The following is a 27,377-nucleotide window of genomic DNA, read 5'->3' on the forward strand; positions in this document are numbered from 1 at the left end:
CTGACAGACAGCACATGTGCATCACGACCGGTTAGATTTAAAACCGCAGATTTAGGAAACGCAGGATGACGGTAAACACAGGATGACGGTAAAACGCAGGATTGATGGTAAAACGCACGAGAGTTTAATACTGAAAACGTGCCAGACGTCAGCTACCCAGTTCCTGTCAGTGTTCCCCCCCCCCCCCCCCCGACGAGCCCTCAGAGTGAATAAATAACTGCCAGTCTGTTCATCTGAATCATTTCTAACAACAACCGTTGCAGAAACAGGCAGGCTGCCAGCGTTTGAGACTGAACAGTACCAGCTACACAATTATCAATTTTAGGTAAATCAGAACTTATTTGATGAGGGAAAAATATAATAAAATTGCCTGCTTGACACCGATTTAGCCATAGGCAGCTGAGACCCACCTAGGACGACGAAACACACAGAAACTCTCATTTTTGCTGCTCTAATGTTTTATTAAACTATGAAACGGCTATGAAAACGTTGACAATCTACCTAATTTCCACATTCACCTGCTTATAAATGCCCTTCCAGAGCCTACAGCTTACACTACTTACAGATACAGGAAGTAACATTGTAAAATGAAAATGAATCAGCTGTAACTATATCACCTTGCACAATCTACATGATCCCAGGTTAATATCAGGAGACAGACACAGCTCCGCTTTCACAGTAACAGTCATCCTGAGACTAGGCCTTATTTACTTTGGGAAATTCCAGGCCAAAGCTAATATGGATAATATGGAGTTAATATTATTAACCCTGGATTACTATTGTATTGAAGTAGCAGGTTTCTGCTCATACAGGGAGGCGCATCAGTAACAGCGACAGTGGGAAGCTGGCATCTCACGCATCAATCTAACACTCGTTTTCTAACTTTGAACCCCACCCCTGCATCTTCACTGGACGCTCTGGCACCAGGCAGCGGCGTTCCGGAACATGCTGAGCCAGGGCAAGGCCGACAGGGATTGCTGCAGGGGTGCGGGCGCCCAAGCCCACTGCCACGGCAGCACTGTGCGCTCCGGGTGCGGCATCATGGCCAGGTGGCGGCCGTCCGCTGAGCACAGGCCCGCGATCCCCTGGGGGGAGCCGTTTGGGTTGAGCGGGTACACCTCAGTGGGGGCCCCCAGGTCATCCGCGTAGCGCAGAGGGGCCAGGCCCTCATGGAGAGCACGCTCCTGAGCCCGGGGGGTCCGAAATTGTACCAGGCCTGTGGGGAGGAGCCGACACAGAATGTGGGTGTTAAAGAAAAAGAGACAAAACGAAAAGGTACAGAAGGGGCGGGGCCACAGGGGCACTGGTCCCAGCTGAAAGCTGATTGGCCCCTGGACTGCCCACTTTCCTGTCACTCACCCATTCAGAACATATAACAACAATAACAATAAAATGACGTCATTATGTCACTGGCTAATAAAGTTGGCCCCACTCTATGAATTACAGCCTCTTATGCCCCACCACCTTAAAAAAATCACCCTCGCATTCAAAAAAACATCAAGCTAGGGATGGGGGGACTCACCCTCGCCGTGGGCGACCCACACACCCAGGCAGGAGCCCGCCATGCCCCTGAACATCACGGCGGGCGATGGCAGGATGGTCACGCTCACGAAGCGGGACTCGAAGCGGGCAGACCGGTTGTGAGTTAGCGTCACGTCCGTCTCTGCGGGCAGAAAAGGGGGGGGGGGGGTGGTCAGTGTCTCCAGAACCACGTAGGTCCGCCTGGGAGAGAGAGTCCCAAGGCAAAAGAGTGAGGTTCAGGAGAGAGTGAGATTTGTGGAGAGTGAGATTTTAAAAAGTGTGAGGTTTAATCGAGTGAGGTTCATGAAGAGTGAGGTTCAGTGTAGAGTGAATTTAGCAAAGAGTGATGCTCAGAAGCGAGTGGGGTTAAGCAGTGAGTCACCACATTTACATTTTGACTGTTTTGGACTGTGATTGTGGATCAAAAGTATAATTAATATGTCAACTTGTTAAAAAGGAATCTTCTCCCTTTCTGAGTCACACTCTGTTTTGTAACCAGAACTGCCTGTCTGTCTGTCTATTAATACTTCCTTTCCACACTTTCATACCAGCTTTAAAATTCTGTTAACCAGTGAGTGGTTTGCTTAGCATGTCCCCCCCTCTTACCAGCTCCATCACCCCCGCCCACCCAGCCCAGCAGGGCCAGCAGCTGGCAGCCGTTACAGACCCCCAGGCTGAGGGTGTCGTCACGTCGCCGGAAGCGCTCAAACTCCGCCCGTGCGTGGGGGTTAAAGGTCATGGTGGCTGCCCAACCTGAGGACACAGACAGATTTCCATACAATGTCATTCGGAACCAGCAGGCAGCAAATCCTCAGTATCAAGTCAATACCGGATTGGATGAAACCCAGCGGGACCAACCGACAGCATATCAGCACATTCCCAGGTACCTTTAGCTGAGCCCAAAACGTCTGCATAGCTGAATCCGCCCACAAAGACCACAGCCCTGAACGGGTCCAGGCTGGTGGACCCAGAACAGACGTCCTGCATGGTCACGTCCCATACCTGGCAAAAGTGTTCAGACTCAGAAGAGGCTTGTTCTCAACGCATTTACACCCATATCATATTTATACCCACGCATTTATACCCTTATAATATTTATAACAATGCATTTATTGGGTTTCAACCAACCAGTTGAGTATAAAGAGTCAGAGTCACAGATACTCAACCGGTTGGTAGAAACAAAATCTTGGTCTGGATCTGTACTTTTTGGACTTTGAACTATCTACCTCTGGTCCAGACATTTCACCGTTACTGTAAATCTACAGACTTACGTGAACATTAATGAATATCTGAATGCTTAACATCATCATACAGATGAAAGCAAACAATGACAACACTGAACCCTAACATCACCCATGTGGTGTGAGCCCCTCCTTTAATCACCATCGTACCTCAAACCCAGCCATGAACAAGGCGACGGACATCTCCCGGTCACCATTACTGCCCTCCTCCCGTATCACGGCCACCCGGGGAAGTCCCAGCCCTGACCAGAAGAGAACGTGTTCACAGCAGGCCATTATCAGGGCAGTGGTGCCTTAATGGTTAGGGAAGCGCACTTGTAATTGAAAAACTGCTGGTTTGAATCACCGACCAGTAAGGTACCTTGAGCAAGGTACCGCCCCCAAGCGCTGAATTAGCTGCCCCCCTGCTATGTCACGATGTCACATAAGGGTAAAATGCAGAGGACACACTTCGTTGATGTGTGCTGTGGTGTGTCAACGATGACCACTGATGACCAGATTCTATCAGCCAGCTTATTAATGGCGGAAACACATTATATTTAAATAGATAACGAGTATTGCTGAGATGCTGCTCACCCAGCTCCTTGGCGCTGGGTGTCTGCTTGGGGTCAAAGGTCAGCTTGTAACATGGTGCCGTCCGGCTGGCTAGGCCCGCTTCCTCCTGCTCCACGCACGGCAGACTGGCCTGCAGCCTCTCCAGCTGGAAGCTGGTGCTTTCCCATAATTCCCTGAGGCGGGGCAGGCTTTCAGACAAGACCAGCTCTCCACAGACTCGCACTTTGACCTGGAAGGGAAAGATTATAATAAATCAATATAAAAAAAAAAAATTACACAAATCAGAAGTTTGTGCAGTAATACACTGCCAATCTCAAGGAGGTGGACAAACCAAAAATGTTCATGAAGATCAGTAGATAATGATGCAGGGTAGCAACTTCCACTCAGGCTGAGGTGGCAGAGGTTATGAGCCGACCCTCACCATTGATTCTGGCCCAAATCCACAAGTTCTGCCAATCCTGTGGCAGATGAGGCCGGCATCAGTGTAGCTCTGACACACCCTGTCAGCGTTGGACTCTGATACCTCCAAGACCAGCCCCAGCTCCTCAGAGAACAGGACCTCCATGACTGAAAGCCAGAAGAGGCATCACTCACACATCTAAACACTTCACTCTTGTTACGGCTGTAAGCAGGACAAGGTTCGAAAGTCAGCACCAACCTCCTGGTCCCTGGAAGGGCAAGTCCACCTCTATCCCACGATTCCCTGCGAAAGCCATCTCCAGCAGGCAGGAAATGAGCCCACCGTCACTGACATCGTGACCAGCACTCAGCAGCCGCTCTAGGACACATTTATGGGATGAGGGGCCTGATTTTAACAAACATATAATTACCGTAATACTGTAATACATGTGATCACAGGTTAGCTGGAGAGTGCGCGCTAATTGAATGGAACAGTATGGATGGCAACTGACCCTGGATCAGCGACTGGGTGACGTTGAAGCAGGCGGACAGCTTGTCCGGATCATCCAGGTCGGGGCTGTTGTCACCCAGCTGTCCGTAGCACTGAGACAGTGCAGAGCCACCCAGGCGGAATTTTCCGGAACACACGGGGACGTACAGCAGCACGCCTGAAGGGCCAGGGTGGGGGGTAGGACGTGTGCATTAGAAGGTGCCAGGATGCTGATTAATGCATAGCCTCTCCTATAAACATCAATTTTATAATAGAAAGTCGACAGGAAGTTATCTGTGAAAGACGGGAGTGGGGATAAGCAATGGCGGGGGGGGCAAACCTTTCCCATCAGGGTCCTCCAGGTCAGGGGTCACAGTGGCAGTGATGTCGGGACACACAGCATACACAGAGATCACTAGGGAACCTGAGGAAGCAGGAAGAGCCGACTGCGGTGTTAATGACAGCAGCAAATCTCACATGCTCACAGAGTGGCTGCTCTGTCCTGGAATCCTACTGCATTTGAAAGCTTCTCAGCTGTATCTTATAAAATGTTGGATAAGATGTAGTTTATTGCTGTCTTCATGTTTGTCAAAGTTTACGTTATTTAACAATTGTATAGTGTTATTTTATACAAATCAGCTCAGGTGAAACGTACGTTTTCAGGGTTGCCAACTCTGACGCGTCTGACATGAGACTCACGCCGTCAGGCTCTCACGGTCAAACAAGAAATCTTGTGGCAAATCTATATTATTCCATTATAAACCTAAAATTAGCTACATCATAAGCGTCGGGGTAGTTTGCAAACCCTACAGACCATTTACAAAGTAAAAAAAAAAAAAGTTACATACCCTAGATGTAAATGCATGTCCATGTGACTGCAGACTTCTCTCGAATTGAAAATCTCACTGCAGACAGCTGACCAAAGCTGGCAACCCAGTTTTCAGCTAGAACCACTTGTCATTCCCTTTGTGCTGTTACTCCAACAATTATACACTATATTGCCAAAAGTATTGGGACACCCCTCCAGAACATTGAATTCAGGTGTTCCAATCACTTCCATAGCCACAGGTAAATAAAATCAAGCAGCTAGGCATGCAGACTGCTTCTACAAACATTTGTAAAAGAATGGGTCGCTCTCTGGAGCTCAGTGGATTCAAGGGTGGTACCGTGATAGGATGGTACCAGTGCAATAAGTCACATTTGTGAAATTTCCTCGCTACTAAATATTCCACGGCTAACTGTTAGTGGTATTATAACAAAGTTGAAGCAATTGGGAACAACAGCAACTCAGTCACAAAGTGGTAGGTCATGTAAAATCACAGAGCGGGAACAACCCATGCCGAGGCGTACAGTGTGCAGAAGTCGCCAACCGTCTGCAGAGTCAGTAGCTGCAGACCTCCAAACTTCATGTGGCCTTCAGATTAGCTGAAGAACAGTGCATAGAGAACTTCATGGAATGGGTTTCCATGGCCGAGCAGCTGCATCCAAGCCTTACATCACCAAGTCCAATGCAGAGCGTCGGATGCAGTGGTGTAAAGCACACTGCCACTGGACTCCAGAGCAATGGAGCCGTGCTCTCTGGAGTGACAGATCACGCTTCTCTGTCTGGCAATTTGATGGATGAGCAAAGCCTTCTCATCCAAGATCAGCGTCTGACCTCACAAATGCTCTCCTGGAAGAATGATCAGAAATTCCCTAAACCTTGCGGACAGCCTTCCCAGAAGAACTGAAGCTGTTATAGCTACAAAGGGTGAGACAGCTCCATATTAAAGCCGATGTATTAAGAACGGGATGTCAAAGTTCATGTGTGTGTAAAGGCAGGTGTCCCAATACTTTTGGCAACGTAGTGCAAAACTAATATCAGAAAACATCGCCCATGTCGCTTTTTGTATCTTCTCGAAATAAAACCACCATCATCGTCCAAAAAGTTTAAAATACCGTGATGATAATTTCAGGTGATATCGCCCCCCCCCCCCCATACCCGGGGCCTTCACGGTCTCCCCGCCCAGGCGAGCCGCCATGCTCAGCGAGTCCTTGCCGCCGTCCACAGCCACCCCCAGCCGGGCCATCGCGGCACACATGGCCTGGCACGCGTCCCACAGCGCCGCCCCCTCGCCAGGGAGCTTGGCCGCCCACATCCAGTTCCCACTGCATTTCACGTCCTGAGTGAGTGGGGAGGGGGACTCACATCAGGCGGGGATGGGGGGAATAGAACGAGCCGGAAGACAGACGCAGATTGACATGCCCACATGGTTTTATATCAAGGGACTTGGTGCCTACTGCTGCCCCACACCTATGACGGGGGGGGGGGGGGGTCGAATCCCCTTTCCAATTTAGCCTGAGTAAGTTTCCATGTAGCACGTGTGTGTGTGTGTGTGTGTTGAAATTTAAATAAATTTTAAACACATTTAAACACATTATGTATTGCATAATACAATGTTTCTGCATTGTATCTATAATATCGTTAATGAATTCAGGAAGAATAGCACTTGAGCTGATAAAGTACATTCATCCATATATCTTCTGTAACTTCTTATTTAATACACGGCCGGTAAGGATGTCATCTGATCAAACACTGCATGCATGAATCGTGCGATTTTAAAATCTTTTTGCCCCAGGTCTGATTCTCCAGCTCAACACCTGGATGGATGGATGGATGGATGGATGGATGGATGGATGGATGGATGGATGGATGATACACCTCGCACCCCTCACCCCGTAACCCTGCACCCACTCTACGCCCATTTTTGCATGCCCCCACCTTACCTTGAGTGCAGTGACCCTGGCAAACACCAGGTTGGTGAGGGCCTCCCCCACAGCCATGCGAGCCCCCGCCCCTGGGGAAACCAGGCCCTTGATTGGCTGCTCCCCGATGGCTGTCGCCGCCCCCTGGAGGCCGAAGGGTGACAGAGCCACCACGGCCACGTCGGCCAGTGGCGTGTGCAGGGGGCCGACACACTGCTGCTGGGCCACCAGGCCTGTGACGGAGCGGTCCACCTGGGGGGGGGGGGAGAGGGTTTCCCATCTGACCTGTGTCTGGTGACGCTCTGTGCAAATGGCCGGCACGGGCTTAGAATGGTGACCTTGTTGGTGAGGTAGCGCTTGCTGGCGACTGCGGGAAGCCGGAGAACGCGGCCGAGGGCATCCAGCACTGACAGGTCTGGGGGCAGAGTCAGGGGCAGGAGGGGGGCAGGCACCCTGTCCAGCACAAACTCCTGGAAATTGGAGAGATGGGGGGGGGTACACTGGCCACTGTAACACAGTCTCACTGAATACACCCTCCCACCGTATACCCACATGGTATACCCCACTGTACCCACCACAGTATGCCCCCATGGTATATCCCACTCTACCCCCCCATGGCACACCCACATGGTATACCCCACTGTACCCCCCACAGTATGCCCCCATGGTATATCCCACTCTACCCCCCCATGGCACACCCACATGGTATACCCCACTGTACCCCCCACAGTATGCCCCCATGGTATATCCCACTCTACCCCCCCATGGCACACCCACATGGTATACCCCACTGTACCCCCCACAGTATGCCCCCATGGTATATCCCACTCAACCCCCCCATGGCACACCCTCATGGTATACCCCACTGTACCCCCCATAGTATGCCACCATGGTATATCCCACTCTACCCCCCCCATGGCACACCCTCATGGTATACCCCACTGTACCCCCCACAGTATGCCCCCATGGTATATCCCACTCTACCCCCCCATGGCACACCCTCATGGTATACCCCACTGTACCCCCCATAGTATGCCACCATGGTATATCCCACTCTACCCCCCCATGGCACACCCTCATGGTATACCCCACTGTACCGCCCACCCCACAGTACAGCAGGGCCGTCTCCCCATGCAAACTCACCTTCTGTGGCATCTTCCCCAGCACCCACTCCAGCTTAAGGTCCACTGGCTGCAGCCCAGCATCACCTCCCTCACCCGGGTTGTCACGGTCATCCACCAACACAATCTGCGTGGGAGGTCACCAGGTGACGCGTGACTCACTGGTGTAGATGGTGCACCAGACGCCCCCTAGTGGTGATGCGGGCACACTCACCCTGCCGTCACCGGTTATCACTCCCACGAAGTCCACGGGGCACTTCTCCCGCCGGCACACCTGCACCAGGAAAGGCCGGTCGGGGGGGTGCACCAGCAGCGCGTTGCTCTCCTGGTACTCGGCGCCCCACAGCTCGAGTGCACTGAGGGTCGGATCACCTGTCTGGGGGGGGGGGGGGGATTTTACAAATCACACTCTCTCACTACTTTTGAGTCAATTAATTTAATCACTGAATTTTCCACTAAGATGCGGTAATTCCTGAAAACAAGCCACAAAGACAATCTGAAAAGCTGACCTGAGGGGGAAAGTGAAGCTGGAAGCGAGGGATACGCAAGGCGACAGGAAGTACAAAACAGCGTGAGTAAGAGATATGAAAGGCAGAGGCAGTGACACGCAGCCCCAGGACAGCCTGGTGTGTGGTGGCTCTCACAAGCTCCCCACACTGAGCTGAGCCTTGGTAACCACTTCGCAACACCAAAACTTATGGAAATATCACTGTAATTATTAACATACCAAGATCAATTAGGCAGTTTCCCAACACTACTTCTACATAAAATCCCATAAAACCCAACACCACCCTATACTGTAAGAGTGCTACAGCCCTATTACAGCCCGGATTCAGGGACAAGAAGAACACAAGCCAACCATGGTTTGAGACAGCATTACTAATACTTCACATACGAAGCTGTCAGGAACCCAAATCTCCACTAAATTATATAACAATAAGTTATATAAGAATACAAATCCAAAAAATGAAAAAGGCATCGTCTGTCTCATTCTCCTCAAACACAAGCAGAAATAGACAAGAAGCAGGAGACTCAATAACTAGCAGGAGGTGAGAGAGAGAGAGAGAGTCGGCCAGAGATGAGAGCGCAGAAAGTCCTCCGGACCACAGGGGACACTAGAGAACACCCCTCACCTTAAACCTGCTGGCATAAAGGATGGCTCCGGCTGGCTCGCTCAGCTCCTTCAAAACGTTCCCTACACACAACGGGACAGTCAGGAGTGTATACAGGGGCGGGGCCACAGGGTCACTGACCACTGACCCCAGCTGAAAGCTGAGTGGCCCCTCCCGTCACACACCAAGGCAAAAGATATCATTGGCTAATGATATGCCTGGGCCCCTTTAAAAATGCTTGAATTGGCCCTGGGGGCAGTTCACTTCCCCCCACAAGCCAGCAATTCATCAACATAAAAAGTGAACGGCGCGTGAACGGAGCACAAATGGAGTGCAAGCAGGCCGTGAACAGGAAGGGAATCTCACAAGAATGTGAGAGAATGTGACTGCAGGGAGATGAGTCCACAGAGCACCTCACGAGGTGTCCATCCGTTCAGATGCATGTTCGCCGTATGTCACGTTACGTTACTGCCACCGTGCCTCCCTCACCATTTCCCCCCGCCCCCTGGTCGTGGATGCTGCAGATGGGATTCCCCGAGGGTCGCTCCAGACAGGCACGCAGGGCCCTGTTCATCTTCTGCTCCATCTCAGCATCCCCCCTCTGCACGGCCCCAAGGTCCCGGGCACTGGCGTTGTCACCCTGGACCTGGGGGGACGAACGCAGGTGTGTCCTGATCAGCTTTCATCATATATATTAAAATAAAAACAGGCCATTTTTTTGGCAGTCTGTAGCACCAAAGGAGTTCCTCACACACATGCCTGATCCACGGCTGCACTTCTTGATGTTTCAGATCTCATTAAGGTTTGAGGTACCCCTCAAACAAACAGGCAGTGCTTAAGGGTATACAGAGCTGCAAAATGAGATCAGCAAACCTGTATGGAAGAAGCTGCTCCACCACCAACTCCAATCCTGTAGACAGGGCCTCCTATCTTCACCACCTCCATCCCTGAGATACATGGAAAGAGGAGTCGTCATCCACCACTCGATCCCAGGTTACTGTCCCAATTTATCTCATGGATAAGAAAAACGTTGGGCATCCCCTCACCTGGCTCAGGTTCTTCTTTCTTCACATGCTGCTCCTCGATGGAGCCCAGCCCACCACTGAACATGATTGGCTTGATCCACTCCCGGCGTTCCCCATTTGCCAGACTCATGCCAAAGGAACGGGCAAAGCCTTTTTAAAGAGAGAGGAATTCAGATCCGGTCAGACGAAGAGACCGTCACCTCAGAAACTCACACGGTGGTTCGCGATGGCATGCGTGACAGAGCAAGGAGCACCTGCAAGCACTGGTTCGCCAAACTTGTTGCCGTAATCCGAGGCACCATCACTGGCCTCGATGGCCACCTGGAGAGGTGATGCAAAGCTGCTGGGATATTCCCAGCTGGGATCCTCCCAGGGCAGAGTGTACCCTGAGACACAAGAGAGACGTGGTTTACAGGGACAGTCAAGAAGACTGGCACTCCTCTTATACCTTCTTCACCAACGCGGAGCCGGTACCGGTGCTGGGCTGGTTCTCACTAAGGTGCCTTTTAAGAACCTGCCCGTGTTTCCACCGGTTTCAAAAAGGAATGGAATAGAAATGTAACGTAGCCGGGAGTAAAGCGAAGATTCATATGAATTCCATTCATTTTATTTGTTTATTTAGATCTGTTTCAGATTTTAAGTTTTTAGAACATGCCAAACAGAAAAAATCAGTCTTTAGACCCTTTTCAGAGTATGACTCTGTGTCTATTGCCTGCATCCATTTTTGTCTCCTTAAAGGCTGCATTTCTCTTCAGTCTGTGTGCATAAGTGAGTTTATTCTCAAGCTCTTCGGCGCTTGAGGATCGCAGTGTTTTAGCTATTCGTCCCGGTGCATGTTTATAATTCATTATGAAATCTGGCTAGCACATCAATCTTTCATTTCCCACACAATAAAAAATGATCTAACATTAATTAGCTGGTAAGTTGTTTCACTGCCGGCACTGGCGATATTAGACAAAATTATAATCGGCTATGGATTCAATTTTCCAGGTCTGAAAAAAGTTTGGACGCAACAGCCCGTTCCATTATTGCTGACGTTACGATTCCAAATTCTGAGACCAGTTTTCCTATGGTGCCTTGCTGGAACTGTTTTTTTTTTCGTTTTTTGCAATGGAAACGTGTGGAACCAGTTCTGGATTGGGAAAATGTCAGGCACCAGCTCTAGTACCACGTTGGTGGAAAGAGGCATTACTGTCCTCCTCTGCAGTGTCTTGCACTTGTAATGAGAGGTCATGCTTACTCTAGCCACTAGAGGGCAGTAACATCCACAGCTGGGCAGCAGATACAGCAAATATCATACAGGATCCTCAGGTGGCTGTGTGGTTCTGATTTTAAACCACAACTGACACAATATCCCCAGCATACGGACAGTATCATCTCTGAGGGCAATGCGCCATGTTCCTGTCCGTAATCATCAACATCCTCAACGTGTTTCTTAACACCGGGCTTCCCCTGCCGTCCATCTTCCCAGGAATCTTACCAGGAATGTTCAGGTTTCCGAAGCAGTAACCCGCTGTGCCTGCTATCACGTGCCCGCCTCTGCCAGCAGACTGGACGTCCCGGATTCTGCCACCGGTACCTGTAGTTGCCCCGCTGAACGGAGCCACTCCTGAAAAGTCAGACCCAGGATATAACATCTTTGATTACTTAGTGGAAACGGGTCACACTTCATCTACGTATCATGGTTTCTACCGTACAGATTTTACAGTATTTCAAAATGAACCTAATTATTAAATTAACATCATTAACTACCTGCACACAGAACAGAAGAATGCAGAAGAGTGAAACAAGTACAAGTGAAGAACAAGTACATCGACACCTCAGTACAGAAAGGTGGCATTCCTGGAGTTCCTGGCTGCCTAGAACACACCGGAGTAATTACCCAGCTGATCAGGGAGGCACGAGAAGGGAAGGGGGACCTGGCAGTGCTGTGGCTGGACCTAGCTAACGCATATGGGTCAATTCCCCATAAGCTGGTGGAAACCACTCTGGACCGTCATTACATACCCGATAAGATCAAGGACCTCATCCTGAACTACTATGGGAACTTCAGGTTGAGAGTGACATCAGGGAGCATAACATCCAATTGGTATCGGCTCGAGAAAGGGATTATAACTGGTTGCACAATCTCAGTTATCCTGTTTGCCCTTGCCATGAATATGTTGGTGAAGGCAGCTGAGATGGAGTGTAGAGGCCCCCTGTCCAAGTCTGGAATTCGTCAGCCCCCCATTCGAGCCTTCATGGATGACCTGACAGTTACCACTACGTCAGTGCCTGGATGCCGGTGGATCCTTCAAGGCCTGGAAAAGCTCATTTGTTGGGCTAGGATGAGCTTTAAACCAATCAAATCTAGGTCCATGGTCCTGAAGAGAGGGAAAGTGGTGGACAAGTTTCGCTTCTGTGTGGACGGTGTAACGATACCAACGATCACTGAGAAACCAGTCGTAAGCCTAGGCAAGGTTTTCGACTGCAGCCTCAGAGACACAGCATCGGTCCGAATCACCATTAAGAAGCTTGAAGCCTGGTTGTCCACAGTAGATAAATCTGGCCTTCCTGGCAGGTTCAAGGCATGGTTATACCAACATGGCATTCTGCCCCGCATCCTCTGGCCACTGTTAGTGTACGAGGTGACTATGTCCACTGTTGAGACCCTGGAGAGAAAGATCAGCTCTTTCCTCCGAAGATGGCTGGGCCTGCCACGCAGTCTAACTAGTGCAGCATTATACAGCAGAAGCAACAAACTCCAGCTTCCTTTCAGCAGCCTGGAGGAGGAATTTAGAGTTTCTCGTACAAGAGAGGCACTTGTTTATCGAGAATCCAGCGACTCCAGAGTTGCTTCAGCAGGCATTGTGGTGAAGACTGGCAGGAAGTTCAGAGCTCAAGAGGGGCTAGAACTGGCAGAATCTCGTCTAAGGCACAGGGCTTTGGTGGGCACGGTGGCCGTTGGACGAGCAGGGCTGGGGTCATTCCCACAGCCACGGTTCCACCGGGCCCAGGGAAAGGACAGACGCCACCTTGTCCTGGAGGAGGTACGGGCAGGTGTTGAGGAGGTGAGGACCAGCAGGATGGTGAGCATGCAGCAGCAAGGAGCATCAGCAAGATGGGAAGGAGCGCTGGGGAGGAAGCTGACCTGGAATGACATCTGGAAGGCAGAGCCACAGCGTATCAAGTTCATGGTCCAAGCTGTGTACGATGTGCTACCAAGCCCTGCTAACTTATACGTCTGGGGGAAGTGCGACCTTTCAACGTGTCCCCAATGCCCAGGAAGGGGCACATTGGAGCACATCCTTAGCAGCTGCCCAGCAGCCCTTGGAGGGGGACGCTACCGCTGGCGCCATGACCAGGTGCTGAAGACAGTAGCTGAGACCATAGCTACTGCAGTGGCTAACAATATACACACCCGAAGCCGGAGGGTAGTACCCTTTGTGAAAGCTGGAGAGAAGTCACGACCACAGTCAATTCCAACATCCAGCCTACTTTCATCGGCATCAGACTGGGAACTGCGAGTTGACTTGGGCAAGCAGCTCAAGTTTCCAGAGTATGTTACATCAACCTCATTGAGACCAGATATAGTGCTGACTTCTGTCTCTTCTAAGCAAGTCCTCTTATTAGAATTAACAGTCCCTTGGGAGGACCGCATGGAAGAAGCCAACGAACGGAAGCAGCTTAAATACCAAGAGCTCATAGAGGAATGTCGGAGAAGAGGCTGGAAAGCCCGCTGCGAGCCAATAGAGGTGGGATGTCGAGGCTTTGCGGCTCGCTCCCTATGTAAAGTCTACACCTTACTTGGCATCACTGGAGCTGCAAAAAGAAAAGCCATCAAGTCCACCACAGAGGCTGCAGAGAGAGCCTCCAGGTGGATTTGGATGAAGAGGTCTGAAACGTGGGCCAATGCTGCTGGGACACAAGTTGGGGCCTGATCAGCCCTGGCTGGGTCGCCTGAAGGAGGGTGTCTGATGTTGCGAGACCCGAAACACCCAAAGATCTCAGGAAACATCACTGATGATGTGTCCCAGGGCATCTACGGATGTATCTATTCACCTTTTTAACTGGCGTGACCAGTGACCCCCAGGAAGAGACTGGGTGACAACCAAGTAAGATTGGTGACAACTGGAGAGACAGTGACAGCACGGAAAGACGGCAGTCGGGGCAGGAAGGGTTAGCAGCCCAACCTGCATCTCCTGTGAGGGAGAACCCAAAATAAGCTACAGATCAACCCACAGATAAACACCCCCAGGGGAGCCCGAGAGGGGGGGAGGATGAGCACCCCATTAGGACGGACCTAATGACGACAACTTCTGAAAACGGAATATCGACGACGAGCAGATGCTTTTGCGGCAAGGTCTGCAAGAACGCCCGAGGCCTAAAGATCCATCAGAGCCGGATGAAATGCTTGGAGCAGGAGAGCGCAGCACAACGCACAGGAATAACGCCTGGTGAGACGCAGGAGGAGCCTGGCCCGGAGACAACCCACAGTGCCCAGAACCTCCAAGTGCCCAGCACTCCAACTCCCAGCAGAGTAGTCCAGAATCATCGTATTAAGTGGCCTCAAGCGAAGCAGCATGGGCTGTGGCAGCAGTTTGATGATGATACATCTAGAATTGTCAACTCAACAGCAAAGGGAGGCGTAGAAAGCCGACTGAAGTACCTGACCACCATTATAACAAGTTTTGGGGCCGAAAGGTTTGGCGTCGAGCAGGCCAAGTCCAGTAAGCCCACTTACATCAACAACCGGAGGGCAGACAAAGTCCACCATTTACGAAAAGAACTGCGTACACTGGCAAAGCAGTTCAAGGTAGCAGATGAAGAGGAAAAGCCACCTCTCGCGGAGCTTCGACACACTATCCGGAAGCAGCTTAAGACCCTGCGCAGAGCTGAATGGCATAGGAGACGGAGGGTGGAGAGAGCCAGGAAGCGAAGTTCCTTCATAGCCAACCCCTTTCGTTTTGCTAAACAGTTGTTGGGACAGAAACGAAGCGGACGTCTCGAGTGTTCCCAGGAAGAGGTGGACAACTTTCTGCACAATACCCTCAGCGACCCAGTCAGAGAGCAAGAACTTGGACCACAGACAGCCCTTAGGGTCATGCCAACCCCTACAGTGGAGTTTAACACCTCAGAACCCACTTGGAAGGAAGTCCAGGAGGTGGTAACAGCAGCCAGAGCCAGCTCCACTCCAGGCCCCAGTCAAGTACCCTATAAGGTGTACAAGCGCTGTCCAAACCTCCTCAGAATTCTATGGAAGTTGCTGCGAGTGATTTGGCGGAGGGGAACCATTGCAGACCAATGGAGACAGGCGGAGGGTGTCTGGATACCAAAGGAGGAGAACTCAACCAGGCTGGAGCAGTTCCGATCCATTTCACTTCTCAGTGTGGAGGGGAAGGTCTTCTTCAGTATCCTTTCCAGAAGGATGACAGACTTCCTCTTGAAGAACAAGTACATCGACACCTCAGTACAGAAAGGTGGCATTCCTGGAGTTCCTGGCTGCCTAGAACACACCGGAGTAATTACCCAGCTGATCAGGGAGGCACGAGAAGGGAAGGGGGACCTGGCAGTGCTGTGGCTGGACCTAGCTAACGCATATGGGTCAATTCCCCATAAGCTGGTGGAAACCACTCTGGACCGTCATTACATACCCGATAAGATCAAGGACCTCATCCTGAACTACTATGGGAACTTCAGGTTGAGAGTGACATCAGGGAGCATAACATCCAATTGGTATCGGCTCGAGAAAGGGATTATAACTGGTTGCACAATCTCAGTTATCCTGTTTGCCCTTGCCATGAATATGTTGGTGAAGGCAGCTGAGATGGAGTGTAGAGGCCCCCTGTCCAAGTCTGGAATTCGTCAGCCCCCCATTCGAGCCTTCATGGATGACCTGACAGTTACCACTACGTCAGTGCCTGGATGCCGGTGGATCCTTCAAGGCCTGGAAAAGCTCATTTGTTGGGCTAGGATGAGCTTTAAACCAATCAAATCTAGGTCCATGGTCCTGAAGAGAGGGAAAGTGGTGGACAAGTTTCGCTTCTGTGTGGACGGTGTAACGATACCAACGATCACTGAGAAACCAGTCGTAAGCCTAGGCAAGGTTTTCGACTGCAGCCTCAGAGACACAGCATCGGTCCGAATCACCATTAAGAAGCTTGAAGCCTGGTTGTCCACAGTAGATAAATCTGGCCTTCCTGGCAGGTTCAAGGCATGGTTATACCAACATGGCATTCTGCCCCGCATCCTCTGGCCACTGTTAGTGTACGAGGTGACTATGTCCACTGTTGAGACCCTGGAGAGAAAGATCAGCTCTTTCCTCCGAAGATGGCTGGGCCTGCCACGCAGTCTAACTAGTGCAGCATTATACAGCAGAAGCAACAAACTCCAGCTTCCTTTCAGCAGCCTGGAGGAGGAATTTAGAGTTTCTCGTACAAGAGAGGCACTTGTTTATCGAGAATCCAGCGACTCCAGAGTTGCTTCAGCAGGCATTGTGGTGAAGACTGGCAGGAAGTTCAGAGCTCAAGAGGGGCTAGAACTGGCAGAATCTCGTCTAAGGCACAGGGCTTTGGTGGGCACGGTGGCCGTTGGACGAGCAGGGCTGGGGTCATTCCCACAGCCACGGTTCCACCGGGCCCAGGGAAAGGACAGACGCCACCTTGTCCTGGAGGAGGTACGGGCAGGTGTTGAGGAGGTGAGGACCAGCAGGATGGTGAGCATGCAGCAGCAAGGAGCATCAGCAAGATGGGAAGGAGCGCTGGGGAGGAAGCTGACCTGGAATGACATCTGGAAGGCAGAGCCACAGCGTATCAAGTTCATGGTCCAAGCTGTGTACGATGTGCTACCAAGCCCTGCTAACTTATACGTCTGGGGGAAGTGCGACCTTTCAACGTGTCCCCAATGCCCAGGAAGGGGCACATTGGAGCACATCCTTAGCAGCTGCCCAGCAGCCCTTGGAGGGGGACGCTACCGCTGGCGCCATGACCAGGTGCTGAAGACAGTAGCTGAGACCATAGCTACTGCAGTGGCTAACAATATACACACCCGAAGCCGGAGGGTAGTACCCTTTGTGAAAGCTGGAGAGAAGTCACGACCACAGTCAATTCCAACATCCAGCCTACTTTCATCGGCATCAGACTGGGAACTGCGAGTTGACTTGGGCAAGCAGCTCAAGTTTCCAGAGTATGTTACATCAACCTCATTGAGACCAGATATAGTGCTGACTTCTGTCTCTTCTAAGCAAGTCCTCTTATTAGAATTAACAGTCCCTTGGGAGGACCGCATGGAAGAAGCCAACGAACGGAAGCAGCTTAAATACCAAGAGCTCATAGAGGAATGTCGGAGAAGAGGCTGGAAAGCCCGCTGCGAGCCAATAGAGGTGGGATGTCGAGGCTTTGCGGCTCGCTCCCTATGTAAAGTCTACACCTTACTTGGCATCACTGGAGCTGCAAAAAGAAAAGCCATCAAGTCCACCACAGAGGCTGCAGAGAGAGCCTCCAGGTGGATTTGGATGAAGAGGTCTGAAACGTGGGCCAATGCTGCTGGGACACAAGTTGGGGCCTGATCAGCCCTGGCTGGGTCGCCTGAAGGAGGGTGTCTGATGTTGCGAGACCCGAAACACCCAAAGATCTCAGGAAACATCACTGATGATGTGTCCCAGGGCATCTACGGATGTATCTATTCACCAAACTTTACTCATTCCTGTCCCTTCTTCCTCTCCGGAAGAGACATAGACACTTAACCAGGGCATTGTTCAAGGGACCAACAGTGGCATCAATCTGCCAGCACTGGAATTCAAATCGCCGACCTTCTGATCACAGACACAGAATCCTAACCTGCTGAGCCAGTGGATTTTCAATCCTGTTACTGCCCCTATTAAGGACCATCTGAGCCTGGGACAGGATTGAGAACCACTGCACTGAGCCAAATAGAAAACTGCTATGTTCAAATGCAGGTGTGACCCTTGGTGGGGAGGGGGGGTTGTCCCCCTGACTTACCCGTGGGGAAGTTGTGGGTCTCCGCTGTGAAGATGACGTGCCGGGTGGCACACCGGGTGACGTACAGGCTGGGCTGAGCCGGATCGCTGGGGTACATGAACTCTAGGTCCACGCCGGTGATGCCGCTGTAGTGGGGGCGGGGAGACACAGTGACATAGGGGCGGGGACCCGGCGTGACTGAAAGCCAATCAGAAGAGGACGAGGGTGCATCGTCGTGCAATGCCGTCACTCATCTGCGTAAACATCACCCACTGCATTTATCGCCACAGCAGCTCAGAAGTTTCCCCGCATTATAAATACTGGACAGGAAATTTACATTTACATTTACATTTAAAAAATGCAAATAGTTTTATCAGACAATTAGTCTTCACTCTGATGTTAAAAGAGATGTACCGATACGATATTCAGATCGGTGTCAGTGCTGATCCAGACCTATCAAACAGATTGGGTATCGGCCAAATGCGACCTACCCATGTCCGATACTTCAGTTTTCGGCAGTCTGTAAAAAGATCCGATTTGTACAATCGATCGCAGGACAACTGTTTCCCATGAACTGAAAGAATGTGGATCGTCCCATCCCTGGTTAATATAAACATTAAGCCAGGATGATGGCACTCATGTTTCTGGTCGACGTTTACCATCCTCAGCGAAACACCCTTAATCTAGGGATACCTCTATGATTGGTTTAACACAGCTGCAGTGAGACTGATCTGGTACGTTACTCAAAGGCTGCATCCGTCTAGGTCTTAAGGGTGACCGTAATAAAGGCAAGATAAACAGAGGAACTTCTGTCCCATTATTGTCAAACATCATCATCACAATAAACCTGAAGGTGGCGTCTTCAACATCACGAGCCTTAACAATGAGAGCCCCCACCTTCCCTTTGTACGTTGGCGATAACGCAGACCTGCACAGGAACGCCGGGAATGACTCACGTTCAACCAGCCCAGACCCTCACGTCCCTCCCTTCGTCAATCTATATTAAGCTCAAGACCTTGGCGGCTTCTGGGCTACAGCACCGTAACGACGAGATCTCATTAAGCCTGGGAGGGCTGCAAGGTCACCACCAGCTCCCGCGTCAGGCCTTTTGACAGCTAAGGGCCTGAAGACAATACATCCGGCGTTTCGGCCTCCTCCTGACCTCAGCGCTGCAAAATCCCTCTCAATCCTCAAGAAAAGCATTAAATCCTGGCACTCAAGGGTTTTCTCTCTACGGATTTAGCCTGCATGCATAAGCACAAATCATAGCTGCTTCACTGTATCCTGGTAAATTAGACACCCAACTGTTCTGTTGGGTTAATGTTTTACATTTTATTAATGTAGCAGCTATTTCATCCAAAATGATGTACACTGGACCCTGGAGCAGTTTGGAGAACGGGCCTTGTTCAAGGGCCCAATGGAGACATCCCAGTACTGGCTCTAGGATTTGACCCTAGGTGACCTACTGATCACAGACAGTGTCCCAACCTACTGGTCCACACGGCCCTAAATTACTGATCTGAAATCGGCAGCCTGTGTTTATTCTGAGTGTATAAACTATATGGACAAAGGTATTGGGACAGCTGGCCATTACACCTACAGGACCATCTATGGCTTCTCATTTTAAATACAAAGGCATCAATATGAAGCTGCCCCCCCCTCTTTGCAGCTATAACAGCTGCCACTCTTCTGGGATGGCTTTCCGTAAGATTTTGGAGTGTGTCTGAACAACATTCTTTCACACCATGCCTGGGTGCTTGACCTTATAACCCTGTGGAAATTAGTCCTGAATTCAGCGACTGAGATGCGTCCCAATACGTCTGTCTATATAGAATATGTACAGTAAGCTGATTTTAATTACAAAGTTTACTATGTGTTCGATCCTCTTTGCCTGATGCGTCATGCTGCACTCACCTGCTGTTGTCACAGAATTTAATGACATTATTCTGGTTGCTATGGCGCTGAGTGCCCATGATGAGACTGAACAAGGTCTCCGTCTGCTCCTGTCCGTCGACGATCATGCGGCCACGGAAAAACCAGTGCCGGCTGTGCTCACTGCAGGAACGACAGGAACGACAGGAGGGAAAGACAAGACATCACTGGGAGCCCGGGAGAGGAGACTCAAGCTCCAGACCGGAAGAGGACTGGCCAGACCTGTTTGACTGGGCGAGGTCGAAGCACTCCACGCTGGTGGGGTTCCTGCGGACCCTCTGGAAGAGGGCGGTGTAATAATCCAGATCCCAGGAGTCGAAGGCGAGGCCTGCAGGGAGAGTCAAACCCTGCCAGGTCACATGGAGCACGGCATTCATCTGACATGACACTGCACCGGGGAATATGGCACCATCTACAGCCTCAGATATCAGACAGAGGGACACTGCTTGCAAAGTACATAATACTGACAGACAGACGGACTTTATTAATCCCAAACGAAAGGCAGTCTGCAGATGCTTTGTCTGTATGAGATACGGTTTTCCATATATGACGACGTCATCGTCAGGCAAACCCTAAATGCCACAGTTTGCCATGTGGCCAAAAATCCTGGCTGTAGCTCTGATTTCCCTGCTCATGTGGTGAGTAGCCAGCTGACTCTGTAATCCAGTTATTCCATTTCCTCACCCCCCCCCCCCCCCCCCCCGGCCTCCCCCCACCCAATAAGCTACTACATAAGGCGCTCTCGTCTTGTGACTTCATAAAATTATTTAATCGCATTAAGCGTCATCTGATTCCCAGCTTCCTCTGGGTACAAGTTCTGACCATGAGGTCAGAAAAAACAAGGACCAATCAGCTGAGCTCTCACATATGAACTATAGATGCCTGTATAAATTATACAGGGGGATCATCCATCCATCCATTTTCCAACCGCTTATCCTACTGGGTCGCGGGGGGTCTATCCCGGAATCAATGGGCACAAGGCAGGGAACAACCCAGAATGGGGGGCCAGCCCATCGCAGGGCACACTCACACACCATTCACTCACACATGCATTCCTACGGGGAATTTAGCAAGTCCAATTAGCCTCAGCATGTTTTTGGACTGTGGGGGGAAACCGGAGTACCCGGAGGAAACCCCACGACGACATGGGGAGAACATGCAAACTCCACACACATGTGACCCAGGCAGAGATTCAAACCCGGGTCCCAGAGGTGTGAGGCAACAGTGCTAACCACTGCACCACCATGCCGCCCCTCATTACTAACTAAATTGATTTAATTTAATTACATGGATTTAAAAGGATGATGCTTCATTAACTGACCAGATTTACCATCTACCATAGTTGGGACGCATCTGGCGTCTCACCAAGCTCATCGTTGGCTTTCTCCAAGGCAGCGCGTCCTTCTCCAAGAACGTCCACTTCAAAGACCTCCTGTGGGCGTGTCTCCACAGCAAAGGATCTGATTGGATGAGGGTAGATGCACTCGGTCATACTGTCATACAGGCAGCTGACCAGCTTCTCTAGGTCTCCATTGGTCAGCTTCTGAGTCACACCATCCGCACACTGCAGGGCCAAAAGGGAAGGACACCGGATGAGCCTAAATTCCAGGCACCATGTCAGCTTACAGCTGCCAACCAACAATTTCTTTATAGCTATGGAGGGCTGTAACCAATGACATGCAAGCGCCCCCCGACCCAAGTACCTTGATGAGGAACCTGCGGGACAGCTCTACTCGCGTGACCTGGCTGAGACCGGCACTCTGGCAGATAGATACGGCGTTGGTGGACCACGCGGTGGAGAAGTTCAACCTGCAGAACGACACAGCAAGCCAGGAGCCGTAATGAAGGCGAATGCAGATGAACTGCAAAAACATGCATGAAAGAATGCAACAGCTAATACACCTAAAGAAATATGGGAGGAAACAGACCCCACAAGATCTTAATCCTCCTACTATCTTCTGGAAGAATCCTCATATCCATCTTACAATTTGCCCTCAGACACAACATCCACAACTAAATCCAAAACCACGCACATAAAGTTCTGCTACAGCAGCCCCTCTTACCTGGGCCCAATCTCCACCAGATGTTCTCCATCCCTGGCCACCAAGGTTGGTTCCTCCACCAGCTGGTCTCGTAGGAACAGGGAGCTGAACAGCCAGCAGAGAACCTCCTTCTGCTCTGGACCAAGGCCATCAGATCCTGTGGTACGACACAAATTGCCTTTCACTCTCTTCTTACCCTCCCCCAAACATCACACACCCTCACTGCTCCATCCCCTCCTGCAGGCCTCATGGCGCCTAGTACCCGCAGCTCTCACCGGCCAGCTCCACATTGTAACAGTGTTCGGTGCTGATGGACACATCGGGGAAGAGCAGCAGGGCTCTCTGCAGGACACGGCTTCGCTCAGCCTCCCTCCTATACAAGCGCTGCACAGCCATTGCGTCAGGATCTGAAGAAATGTCCGAAAGGCACAGCAGGATGACAGACCGAACCCAAAATGTTTATATTACTATTAGAGATGCATCCATTGTATCAGCCAACGATCGGCCATCAGCCGATGGTTAAAAACGAGCCGATATTTACCGACGATAATTCCCTTTAAGATGGTGACACATATTGCTTTGCACACCGGCATACTAAACAGTCAGAAAAATGTCTGGCGTGAGGAATTATTTTAACGTCGGCAGAAATGCATTCTGCAAACACTGCTCTGCTATAACTTCGCAAGGAGGATCTATTAATAAGCATTTCAACGGGACAAATTTGATTGCTCACCTTAAGGCGAGTCAGTGAAGAGTATGAAGAGATTCTGAAAAAGGAATCCGCTCTGATAAAGACTGCTACGGTTCCGCTGAATAACATTAGGCCGTCAGTAATGCGAGAGTTTGACGGCGAGAGAAAATTCAGTGCAGACAGTGCAAAATCAAAAGATATTACTTGGAAAATTAGGTTTATCACGCTTGATGATCAGTCTGTTATCAATGTTATAAATATTTAAGATGCATGCAGTTATGAAACACTGCTGGGGATTTCTCATCAAAAATAAATATATTTCATATGTTTCAAATGCAATTAATTAATTTTTTAAAATTTATTTGAATGGAGGGTCCTTTTAAACTTGTTTAAGTAGAAACTCCCAAACTCTCAGTATCGGCATCAGTTTTCTAAAGGATCTGCTGTCAGAAACAGCCAAAAATTTCCTTATCGGTACGCCACAAATTACTATCTATCACTTACTTACAGATGGCTCACTGAATGCAGTGAGATGGTTATTACAGTAATTCACGCGTAAGTGGAAACACTGCCGGTTCATTATCCTGCTGTGATTTGTGTTGAGTGCCACGCTGGTTAAGTGGTCAGGCCTGAGCTGAGGATTCTGAAACGTGGGAAATAAACTCAACAGCTACTAGTTTAGCCAGTGGTGGTGCAGTGGTTAGCACAGTCTCCTCACACCTCTGGGAACAGGGTTTGAGTTGCATGTTCTCCCCATGTTGTCGTGGGGTTTCCCCAGGGTACTCCATTTTCCCCCACAGTCCAAAAACAAGCCCATAGGTGTGAATGTGCCCTGTGAAGGGTTGGCGCCCCATCCTGGGTTGTTCCCTGCCTTGCACCCATAGTCTCCGGGATAGGTTCCAGATTCCTCCCCGCAAGCCTCAGTAGAACAAGCAGTTACAAAAAATGGATGGATGACATATCTAGTGCTATGACCTAAATAGTAATCCAAGCGTCACGGCTAATCATCATCAATGCTTCTACAACAAACTATCAGTAAATCAACACCAATTAACATACAGACAGATTTTAGTTTTTTAACCGACTTGCAGGGAAGTATTTCATTCGCGCTATGCTGTACCTCTTTTGATACAAGAATAAAGCCACTGCATCGCTTACCTACTTGTGTCACCGAAGCACACACTGCACGCACAGCGCGATTCTACTGATATTGTTTCAAAAGCATCGATCGAGGGCTTCAATGTCGAGATCGACGATCGTCCTGATTTCCAAAAAAGTCGATTTACTGACAAAAAGCAGTCTACTCACTAACCATTTTGGGCAAAATATTTCTGCATCAAGCCTGCGCAGATTTTGATAGTTTCTAAAGAAAGAACACACAATGTTTTATCTACATATCCATTTTAGTCAACAGGTAAGATGCGCATGAACTATGTTAAAGTTCTCAAACTCTTTTAGATAACGACCTCCTCTGCAGTAATTAACGTACGCGAATACAGGGAACTCTCAAAAAGAACTTACGTGGTTTTTAGTCTAGACAAAAAGCGTCAGGAAAAGGACGGACTGCAAATCATTACCGAAGTACACTGCGGTAAGCTTCCCGTCACCTTCGCTCCTCTGGCCGGCCACTGCAGAAAGACCCACGTGCGCCGCTGCCAAATGCTGCCGGCTTCCGCGGTGCATCAGTCACTTTGCGCATGCGCGCAGTCCTATTGCCTGCCCGACCATTGCGCAGCGTGGAGTACGCAGATGTACGATACGAGGTGACCTAAGGAGCGCAATCCTACAAAACGCTGTCTTAGATATCATTTCTGTAGAAGCAACATTTCACACTTTATTTTACGGAAGATCAAATGACTGTAAAATATTAATCTTTAATTATGGCAGTCTCCATTCGGACATTTCCAAAGCTCTTCTTTGTAGGATACAAAGAGGATATAGGACTAATTATCAAGTGTTTATTTAGTTATATATCAATAACAAGAGATAGGAATGACTAAATTACCGTATACCTTTCATGTTTAATGTGCAGTTGATGTTTACCTAAGTTTGAAGTTCTGCTCTGGCATGTAAACCCGCTTTTTATAGATTATATCTGCCTTGATTATTGTATATTTGTATACCTCGGTTTATCTTACTGCCATTTTAGATTCACATCGCTCACAAAGGAATGTGACGTCTTGTTCAATGCACTTTCCAGGCTTGTCAAATCACTAAGCGGCACTGTCATAAGCATTCACTGGAGTCCAAAGTCACTGCAGCTGCTCCAAAACACACCAGTAGTGACATCATACGATAACAGTGGCACATGTAGAGATCGGAGTGGCTTCAGCTGATTGCTAGAAAAGAGATTCGTAAGGTATAAACAGCTTCACCAACATTTACACTGAATATATCAGTATTTATGTTCATATTTAGGATGTTATTCTTGATTTTTACTTGTTGCAATCCATAGGATATGTTTGATGTCTATGAATTTTTTTCAAGCTGACCACGCATAATAAAATTTTCTACACGTCATCTAACGAGTCTGTCTAGCAAATATGCCTGGGAATGCACTTCATTAGAGAATATCAGACGACGCATTTCAACACAGAAGATGACTCTGCATAAACAGTAACTGGTACTATGTTGCTTTGTAGCCACTCTACCTGACCAATAGGAATCAGTCTGTGGCATCACATGGCATTAGTGAACCAAATCTCCTGCAATCAATCCCACATTGACAGGACCCTTGTCCCAATTCCAATGTCCCCCCTAAGACCTAAGCCCTGAACCCTCACAGATTTAAGTGTCGTATACCTTTTAAGTGACTGACTGGAAGAGACTGAAAGTGCTCAAAATGGCATAAATAGGAATGGGACAGCACAATGCAACGTTACCATGACAATGCCAAAACATGCTCCTCACTATTATGGGTTTGGGACTTTTTATTTTAAAATTTGTGCTTTCTTCTCGGCCAAAGCGCTTAAGGGACTGACTGCAAAATCTAAACATGTTCCAGGCTCTTGCATCTACTCTTTCCTGTCAAAGCAGCGTCATTATGCAAAAACTAAAAGCTATGGTTTGCTTGCAAATTATGTTTCCAGGCTTTCCCCCGGAGACCCCATGTTTCATGCCACAACGCTATGAACTGTGGGTAATTCCCCTAGACAAAGTCCGCAGAAACATGGGCTTACGGAAGCTGTGCATAAAGGGCTCAAAATGACTGCAAGAGAGCAGTCACATACTTGATGTCTGACAGTGGCACGGCCGTAATCACTCAAGGATTTTGCGGACATATGCCCTAATGTCTATGAGTTTGTGAATGTGGACATAATGAATGGGCCATTGTTTGAGGAGCTAAAGAGTCCAGCATGTAGAACCTTTACCAACCCATGCATAAACTCCCTTATGTGCAGTGTTCCATGCCAAGGCCAAAACTATGAGGCTTTATTACAGCAACATTCACCAATACATCCAGAAACATTCAGGGTGGTCTAAAGCATTTTTACTCATATCTCAACTGACATTTAACGGGAAAACAAAAATTGACAGTGTGGTAATAACATTATTACCACAAAAATACTTTGGAAGGTGATTCCACTAGAAAATCAGCTGTGATCAGCAAGATGAGAAACATATTTAAGATGATTCAGGGCTGGCCAGTCAGTGATTTGACATTCCTCACCCACAGGAGCCGCCAATCAATGGCTTAACTGTCTTTTATCCAGATTAAATCTCTTAACATTAGCTTAGCGTTCCTTGTGCCTGCCAGTGGTTGATGCAATTATACGCCTACAGAGGCTTATTTAACAAAAGCACCAGACCAGTTTAGATAATGGCCTAGTTACACTTTCATGCTTTAATAGACCCTAAAAGTTACTCCTCACACAAACCCAGACCTGTCCCAGTGCAAATTAAATCCTGAAATATGTCACCAAAGTATAACTCTTAATTGATGCTTAAGGTTCCCCAAACCCCAAAACTTCTCACCAAACTGTAATCTGCTTCCTTCCTGTGTTGGACATGAACATTTTCCACAAACCTCTGTTTGCAACTCCATAACTGTGATTCCTGATGGTCGAATAAGCTGCCAAGCCACATCCAAAACATTAGACTCCACCTTCAAAAAGCACCTCAAAATCTAGAAATTCCTCTAATAGCCTAATATCAATCCATATTCCCTGAATGCTCTTAATTTTGACCTTTTGCTGATTGGATAGTGGTCTTATTAGGTTCTTGCTGCTATTGGACGATGTTCGGTGTCTCCGGCTCCCATACTGCTTACACTCGTACCTGGGCATTCGCAAGCGCAGCCCAGCTGCACTTAATGCCTCGTCCACTTCTCGAAAGTACATTCATAAGTGCTGTAGAAATAATGCATTATTAATATCATTATTGTATGTTTGCCACCTTGCCAAAAAAATGTAAATGTGGTAAAGAAGTGTCAAGTTCAAAACAAGATGTAAAATTACAGCAGAAATATGGTACCTTTCATTTTTGTTTCCCTCTTGGGTTGTCATCCTGCTTTTTTCCCCACATACTTTCCAAATATGCTAAGAA

The 27,377-nt window shown here is 49.2% G+C and overlaps 1 protein-coding gene across 3 annotated transcripts; it reads right to left on the bottom strand.

The window, feature by feature from the left end:
- Positions 1-395: 395 nt before the first annotated feature.
- On the bottom strand, positions 396-24,542 carry pfas (phosphoribosylformylglycinamidine synthase). 3 transcript variants are annotated; one of them, XM_048977595.1, is made up of 29 exons: positions 24,410-24,542; positions 22,417-22,548; positions 22,163-22,298; positions 21,803-21,908; positions 21,465-21,663; positions 20,322-20,427; positions 20,082-20,222; positions 18,189-18,313; positions 11,690-11,818; positions 10,464-10,595; positions 10,231-10,359; positions 10,058-10,131; positions 9,674-9,830; positions 9,206-9,267; positions 8,287-8,448; positions 8,095-8,199; positions 7,290-7,421; positions 6,973-7,203; positions 6,188-6,368; positions 4,547-4,630; positions 4,229-4,384; positions 3,976-4,095; positions 3,739-3,884; positions 3,339-3,546; positions 2,913-3,004; positions 2,409-2,523; positions 2,128-2,274; positions 1,523-1,663; positions 396-1,216 (listed from the first exon to the last, which is right to left on the bottom strand). In XM_048977595.1, exons 1-29 carry the CDS (start codon positions 24,513-24,515, stop codon positions 906-908), a joined length of 4,065 nt encoding a protein of 1,354 aa, XP_048833552.1. In that variant the 5' UTR covers positions 24,516-24,542; the 3' UTR covers positions 396-905. The 3 variants fall into 3 exon arrangements, with proteins under 3 accessions (XP_048833552.1, XP_048833554.1, XP_048833555.1); XM_048977597.1 differs by having other exon boundaries at positions 24,354-24,501; XM_048977598.1 differs by lacking the exon at positions 24,410-24,542 and adding an exon at positions 22,875-23,081.
- Positions 24,543-27,377: the final 2,835 nt, after the last annotated feature.

The sequence above is a fragment of the Brienomyrus brachyistius genome, chromosome 15 (assembly GCF_023856365.1).
Source record: "Brienomyrus brachyistius isolate T26 chromosome 15, BBRACH_0.4, whole genome shotgun sequence".
Classification (NCBI taxonomy): domain Eukaryota; kingdom Metazoa; phylum Chordata; class Actinopteri; order Osteoglossiformes; family Mormyridae; genus Brienomyrus; species Brienomyrus brachyistius.